We start from the raw sequence: 8755 nt of genomic DNA, 5'->3' as shown, positions 1-8755 counted from the left end.
TTGATTTGTAATTGTCAAATAAAAAAATATTTATCTCAATATGCAATTTTATTTTGAAATTATATTTAAGACGAATTTTTATACAATATATTAGAATATATAGTTTTCAGAAATCAATTTGTATTAAATTTGTATTCAATTTTTGCTGGATAATTATCTTTAAAATGAATCATTTTTTTAAATTAAACTGATTAATGACTTTTGACATCTGAAGTCTATGCTGAAAAAAAAATGTTGCTATAGGCTAGAACGAGGCTTTTTCTTGCCACAATTATACTTTTTCAACAGCATGTATTGAAAGGTTAGAATATTTAAAGGTTGTGCTTTTAAAAAGAAATCATTGTATAATGTAAGTACATCATTGCAAAGAAATATTATTTGTCGTAAATTTTCATAATTTTAAAATTGAAACAGAGAGAGAGAGAGAGAGAGAGAGAGAGAGAGAGAGAGAGAGAGAGAGCAATCATTTCATTTTTTTGTCTGCTATGTATTTAATGAGGAAATAATATTTAAAATATATGTATAACATTAAAATTGTATTTATATATTAATATTTAATTATGTTGACAATTATTGGATAGTTATCGACTTATATCTATAGATATGCCAACATTTAGACTAGATATTTAATAATTTGAATATGCTTAAATAAAATTATACTAATCTTTGTCATATATCAAAAGTATAGCATATTCAAGATTAGCATTTACATGAAAAGAGGTTGTCTTAAGGTTCTCAAGTAACTACTAAAACAGATAAAAATTAATGAATTATATTATTGAAATAATAAATATATAGGCACAATGATACAAATAAAAATCAACGATCACAGTCGCTGGATTGGCATTCCATTACGTATCATACATATTGGAGAACACAACTTAAAAAATACACAACTTATAAAATAACTCACATTCTTTAAAGTACAAAAATAACTTTTAATATCAATGTCTAAGACGCTAGATAAATTTGAAAACAATTCACACACGAATTACATACGTATGTACAGATATGCGCAATCTTCTATAAGATACTTACTATAAAAAGTTCGAAATTCATTTAAAGTTTAAATACTATGTTAGAGGAACCCTCGCGTATGACTGCTGTTTTGCAATCAAATATCTTTACCTAATACGAAGTTATATACTATTGCAGAGTATCAATTTGAATCATTGAATCTAAAAACAAAGTTATAAAAAATGCGGCCCTATTTCTTCTTTGTAATTTTTTTGTAATCTCTAGACTTCTTTGTTTAACTTCTTTAATATTCTTCTTACTTTTTTTCTTATTAACTGACAAAAGTTACTTTCATTATTTTCATGATATAAGAAAAAAATTATTCTTACAGTATAACATTCACGAAATAAAAATAAAGTACGAAAGAACATGTCTTGAAAAAACATAAACGTTCGTTTGACACGAACAAGTATATAAAGATAAAAGAGAAAATTTTGATCTATTATATTAAATTATTTTTGAAAAGTAAATATAATTCAAAAAATCAATCCTCTTATTGAATATAGTTAAAGAAGAAGCGTAGTGAGAATACTTTTGAATACATATTTCAAGTACACAATCGAAATAATGTGTAATAAGAAAAGCAAAAAAATTACATTATCGGTTGATAATTATTTGATTATTAATTTTTCACTATAATCAAGTTACATAATTATGTATTCAGTTGCTAATAGTAATTATACTGATTTTCACTTCTATGCTCCTTCGCTTAGATACAGAAATCATTCATTGCGAGCAGTGACATGAACTCAGTCAGCAAAAGCATGTGTACTTGATAATTTTCTCTAGTAAATCGTGTTCATGTCTAAATGCAGCTTATACGTGTCTTGTAGTTAACTTTAATTGGCACACGCAAGTTAAAAGTTTTCATGAATTGCATCTCTGAATTGCTTCCATTTGAGCAATATTTTGAGCTGAATATGAGAGCTCGAGCACTGTAATTCGAGGGAAACTTTGCATACGCGTAATTACGTTTCACGCGCACAGGTCACAAACCCACGTGTATCATATTTGGATAATAAAATCTGGCACTAACATATACACAACTGTTCACTTATTATAGTTATAATTCTCGCAAATGTTGAAATTTTTTATTCAATAATTTGGTCAATAGTGATACTGCGAACAATGCATGCAGAACATTTGCAAATTTGCATTGCAGTATTTATAATCTAGTATGCTTGCCAATTTCATTGGTTACATCCAGAGAAGCGTTCTTTAGCACGTTCAATTTTTCCACATAATTATTATCTAGATGTAACTTTCCTTTATCATCGATGCATCCTTGAGGAGAAGTTACTTTTTCGACACTGTCGGGAATAGACATTACAGAGGAAAGAGTGGCATTCGTGACGTCTGTATCGTTTTTATTCCCAAGATGAATATTGCTGATGTAGAGCCTCCGTTTTCCAGGAAATAATCCTGCTATTTTTCGTGCTGTAGGATGCAGCAAGTGCTCTTCGTATTTGTCAGCTTCGGCATCGGCAGTAATTAAACTCACAATGATACCAACGCCGACGGTCGTTATGCTACCGATAAGAGCGTAATACATGTAGGTGATTCCATAAAGAACATTTAAAGGATTAGATGATTCATTGATTACGTCGACAGATGATGGCGTAATGTTTTCCTGAATTGTTGTCCAGTTAGTGAAGTTTGATGCATAATACTCTAGACTAATTGGTCTGATGACCCATGAGGAAAACGTTTCATTGTCGCAATTCTCTGTCGATAGAGGTAGCATCTCAGGCACGTTACCCTGTTTGAGGTGACCATAAGTGATCCACATCGTTGTTACATGACTAAAAATCATACCAGCGGCGGCACCTTTCCAATTAGCACAAGGTATCAACATAGCGAGGAGAAATACACCAAGAAGAGGTCCGGATGTTGCTGACGTCATTAGCATAGAAGATTCTATTACGCCAGATAACATAGCTACTAAGAAACTAATGCCGATTATTATTAAACCATAAATAACACCGATTATTTTGATCGCGTGAAGCTGCTGTGTGTCTTTCATATCACTCAATGCAGGTATGTGACTCAGGAAATCTTCGAAAGTCACCGTCGCAAGAGAATTGAGATTAGATACCGCTAAAGTCAAAGCGCTATTGAAAAGAGTTGCCATGACTAGACCAAGCATTCCGGGTACTTTTGAGAATTTATCTTCGACATAGAACGGTACAATCTCGTCAATCTTCGAAATATATCCCAAACTAAGTGGATCACAGTTGGCGTAATTAGCAAAAATCACCATTCCAACGATCCAAGATAACGAGAACAAGATTGTGATTATGGGTACATTGGCCATCATCGTTCTGAAAAAATAAAAAATATTTTTTTATTACAAAAAAATCGAAGATCAAAATATAAACTTAAAAATTATAAATAAAAATTGATACAATAATGTTGAGCTCAAGATAGCAATGATTATTGAAATATATTAAAAATTATACAAGGAGATTGTTTATGTTATTACATAAATGCATGATACAATTCTTGAAAAAAATTAATGTTATATAATTGTTATTTGCGTTCATGCTTACAAGCGTACAAGTTTTTTAAATAAGTTTTTTTTTCTTTTAATGCATGCAATAAACTTTTGTGCTCGCATTATGCTCTCGGTACGTGCAATGATTGAAATAGATTTTGTATTTGTCTACACAGTAGTACTTTAATATAATTGACGATAATGCAAAAACGACGATAGTAAGTTGTTGTAACTGACTGACATCAAATTAAATGTTTCACAAAAAACGGATTTAAAAAAAAAATGAAATATGCATACATCGGATGTAAAGTAGTCAATATATATTTGCATTTACATAACATACATTGTGGAATGCTTATTGTTTTTATAATAATTGTAAACATTCTAAATTGTTTTATATTATTTTAATATAGTAAAGTTTGAATTTTATTCAAAAAAATTATTATTTATTTTTATTTGTTAATTACTCTAATCTTAAAAAATATGAGACTTTGCAATAAGTTCTATTTATGTACATTCTAGACATTCGTTTAAAATGCATTATTTAAAACAGTTTTGATGCAAATGCATAAGAATAACGTGTGTGTGTGTGTATATATATATATGCGGATAATATTTATATTAGATTTTTTGTGAGATTAACATAATAACGCGTGACAGTAGCACGTCGGAAGAACTGTTACGTAAACATAAATAAAAGTGGAGAATAACGAATAATTAATGAAAAAAGCTTGAATGCAGATGACGTTTGTTTGTATTTTTTCAACTTTTCGAGATAATGGAATTTAAATATTTAATTTTTTAAGAATAAGATGAAAGATAAAAAGAACTCAGAAGTGGAAAATAAGATAAGTGAGTGAATTCTTAAGTATAAAACAAAAACAATATAGGTTGAGATACAGTAGATACTTGTGATTTGCATTAACGCACATGGCAATTAAATCACTTATAATGTATCTCGATGTTAATTAAAATGCCTGTCAAGGAAAGAATATCAAATATAATATATCGCTTATGCAGCATAATGCATTAATATACATTAATACGGGTAAATCCCATAACAACATAAATTTTAAGTTAACTAACAATAACGACGCAGTTATTCATTATAATTTTATAATTTCAATCATTGAATAATTTGTAGCAATCTACAATAATAAATAATGAAGAATTTAATTCATCATTCCGGAATAGTTTTGCTTTTTCATTTTTAGTGAGACATTTATTCAGTCAATTTAAATGTATAGAGAAAATTTTATTTTAACGTACGTCTGTCGCCGATATTATAGAGCTCTTATTGAATAGTGAAAATATCTATACTAAAAGTTTGGCGCGACGCCATTTGGTTCCCTACGGAGTTCATTGATTATGTGATAATAGTAACTGTGGGCACAATTTTCTAAATCGATTCAATCGTGCCACTTTCCAAAAACAATTTCTATCGCTGATACTATGAGCATGGAAAATTATCGGTGTAAAGTTTATTAATTTATTATCACAAGAAATTCACTTTATAGTTTCTGACCGATTTCTGACATATTAATCACATTTATAAAAATAGAAACACCATGTAAAAATATAAATAATTATATTATTAGTATACAACGAGTATATGAAAATTATCTTTTATAAACAATTTCATAAAACTTTATTTTTAATCTGTTATCATAATATAAATGGACACTTAAAAAAAAAGTTATTAAAAAACAGTCTTATCAACAATATATAAATACACGTAATATTCCAAACTGATTTCAAATATTCATTTTATTATAATATATTTCGAAAATATGTGAAATATAGTGAAAGAAAATTTTTAATGACAATGAAATTTTATTTAATCTCTAAATTTTTTATTGAAATGTCGAGAATTTCATAAACATGTCACTTAATTTTTGTCACAATTATACACTTAATTTTTGTCATGGAAATATATAGGATTTAGATTCCTCTGACGATACATTTGCGAGTAATAAAATTTTACGGACCAACGGTAATGCATTTGTTCCATGTAGTGTTTCAGTTTGAGTGCGATGGTACCGCCGCGAATTTGTAACCATAGGCTTTTATACGCTTTCGATTGCCATCAGATATTGGACTAGAAAAATGTACGATTTTACGTTGACTACTGTACATGCGCCTCAATGTTTCGCTACGATTACAATTATGCGAGCGTGCGAACTACTTCAATTGTGCAAACAGCTGTATTTATACGATATAAACGGAATAAGTCTTAAATAAAAAATAACAAATAAAATTGATAGAAAAGAAACGTTTTCTTAAGGCTAAATATAATACACATGAACGAAAATACCCGAATTTAATTTTACGTCGAAGAATGTGCTCATGAAAATGATATGACGTTTTGCAAGTTTTAAAATTTTTTTTAAAAAGAATTTCTTCTCTTCTTGATATCATTTTTGCTTAAAAAATTTATTTTTTTATTAAATCAATAAAATTTGCAAATTTTTAGTTAATAGTTTTAATCAATATAATTTTTACATTATTTTACTTCTGTCCAAGGTGTCCAAGTAAACAATTACGAAGTCACGAAATTACATTAAAACCTTGAATAAATGTCAGAAAACATCAGACTGATATTAAAATGATGTATGATTTTCTTTTTCTGTCTACATAATTTTATTAAAACATTAATTAAAATGATAAATTATGTTTATTTATTGATAAAAATCTTTTCCAGACGTAGCACGAAAAAATATGCAGCACTGTAAAATAATGCATAACTATCCTACTACTACATTTTTCGAATTTATTTTTTAGACTGTATCTTTTAGATTTATTTATATTAGTAGAATTTTGTATTAAAATGTTATGATTTAATACTTTTAAAATACAATTTTATTCTCAAAATAAAAAATTTATTACTGAATCTTTTTTTCGTTTGATTGAAGCTATTTTGTGCTTTATGTACACAGTCATATTCAAGTTTCATTTATGTTTTAAATGTGTAAAGTGATAATTTGTGGAACACTTTGCATAAATCATATTATCCTTTAAGCTTTTTGACGACTTGTGCATGTGCGACAATGTGTCGTACAAGTCTGTCGTTGTACGCTAAAAGTGTAGAATTTGTTCAAAATGTGTAGGGAATTTGTTCAAAGTTTTCAATCGAGATAAACAGTTTACTTACTTGACAACCTTCCTATGACTGGACATACTGCAATATCTCTGGACAAAATTCTGCTGACATCCGAAAATGGATAAACTCATGAAGAGCTGTCCTATTGTCGCCGATGTCGTCGTTACTCGAAGATGTGGATCCATATCAAAACTGAAGATAGAATTAATTACTAAATAATAAAAAAAATAGATTTTATTGTAAGATATACTTAAAATAAAATTTTAAGATATTAAACGTTGTTTAAAAAACTACTCAATTATTTAAATTCTTCCTCAATTTTAAAAAAAGATGAATATGTTATTGTCTCCCCAAAATTTCAAAGATGTAGAAAATGCATAGCCTGTGAAATAATTTTGCACCGCTGCGGAATTTAATAATTTTAAATTGTGAAATGCGTAGCGAAGAATTTTAATATAAAATTGCATTTTAACATTATTCAATTTACTGACAGTTGGAATTGTATATTTTCGCCGAGATAATAATTCTAAAGTTCAGAGAGACGAAATGCGAAGCTACACAATAGGAATTCCGTACATCATTCATTTTAAGCGTGAATTAATATCAAAATTACATGTACTTAATGTTAATGTGAATTATCAGTGTAACATACTTGAAAAAATCCAGTCGACCACGTTCCTGAGTTACATTGAAGACGTTAACTGGTCCACCAACATTAACAGTTCCCTGTATAATGATTATCACAGATACACCAATCATTGCTAAGCCTTGTATAACATCCGACAGAATAGCGGCTTTTAAACCTCCCTGAAAAACGAACATACATAAATAAATATTAAGTATTTATGAAATAACACAATTTATTACTGAGTGACTAGTATATATAATGTATTAAATGACGAAATTAATATTACTTATGAGGTTATTTAATTTTAGAAATTTTAACCGTGCTAAATGATTCACGTAAAAAAGTAATCTACTATAATTCGAAATATATATTTGTATATGTATTTTTTTTATAACAAATGTATTATATTCTACACATTAATGTTCCATTATTTCAGAGATTAATATTAAAAGTTATACAGTTTTCATTATTTTTTATAATAACATTGTTTGCTGCTGTTATTCGCTCAATGCGTCCTGTTTATATACGTGCTTGATTGTTCCAATTTCCTATGGGACGAATATAAGTAATTTACCACTAGAATGTAATTTTACATTGCGCGCGGAAAATTCACGTTTATTAAAATTATATTGTAGTTTTACTCTTCATTTAAATTCGAAATATTGAACTTTCTGAAAATTGCTTCCACAGAAATCATCGCAAATAATTTAGTTTTCCACAAAGATTGAAATCAATATAATTTCAGATAAATGGATGTCAATCACAGAATGCAACATTATTTGTTAATATAATTTGTATGCTATAACAAAAGATGATAATTTTTAAATTTTTTCGCGTATTCACGAGTAAATATAAAAGACATTTTTATTTGTTGTATTTTTTATATATATATATTGTTTATATATTTCAATTTATTTATGCATCTCAATATTGATTATTCAATTTTAATTTCTAAATAAAATGTTGAACAAGAAAATTAAGAGAGAATATGTATTTGGTATTTAGAATTATGAATGAACATCGATATTTATGAAACAAATATATGGCATAATATACGTGTTCTTACTATGATCGTGAAAACCACAGAAATAGCCGTTATTCCTATGATACTAGCCCAGTACGGAAGTCCTATTACTGCTTTCAACGCGACGCAAGGAGTGAATACTGTGACTCCTAAGTTTAGCAGACTCCGTACGACGTAAGAGAAACTCGCCAGACATCTGACTAGTTTTGACTTAAACCTGGGGAATTTACATAATTAAGAGAGATTAAATGAAAAATTTCACGCATTTATCTTCGTGCTTTGAAATATAATCGTTATATGTAACGTTCTTCACGTCAAAGCAAAAATTTAAATTCAAAATGCTCTATATTAAATATTAATAGCCGATATATGTATAGAAATAATTTTTTTTCTAGGATTTTTTTCTTATTATTTTGATCTTTCTGTCAATATACATTCGAGTAAAATGGTAAAATGCTTTATTTAGTGCTTTAGTTTTTCTACGAGATAATA

General features: G+C 28.1%; 1 protein-coding gene across 3 annotated transcripts in view; it reads right to left on the bottom strand.

The window, feature by feature from the left end:
• Positions 1 to 756: 756 nt before the first annotated feature.
• LOC105153517 (sodium-coupled monocarboxylate transporter 2) overlaps positions 757 to 8755 on the bottom strand; it is a 30345-nt gene continuing 22346 nt past the window's right edge. For all 3 annotated transcript variants that reach the window (XM_011068417.2, XM_087406369.1, XM_087406368.1), the window contains 4 exons: positions 8306 to 8480; positions 7264 to 7418; positions 6663 to 6803; positions 757 to 3338 (listed from right to left, as the gene is read on the bottom strand). In XM_011068417.2, the coding sequence (XP_011066719.2) occupies positions 2183 to 3338; positions 6663 to 6803; positions 7264 to 7418; positions 8306 to 8480 (1627 nt within the window). In that variant the 3' untranslated portion in view covers positions 757 to 2182. The remainder of the gene's footprint in view (positions 3339 to 6662; positions 6804 to 7263; positions 7419 to 8305; positions 8481 to 8755) is intronic.

Source organism: Acromyrmex echinatior, chromosome 5, assembly GCF_024713525.1.
Source record: "Acromyrmex echinatior isolate Ae372 chromosome 5, ASM2471352v2, whole genome shotgun sequence".
NCBI lineage: Eukaryota > Metazoa > Arthropoda > Insecta > Hymenoptera > Formicidae > Acromyrmex > Acromyrmex echinatior.
This window is presented reverse-complemented; position numbering and strand designations above follow the sequence as displayed.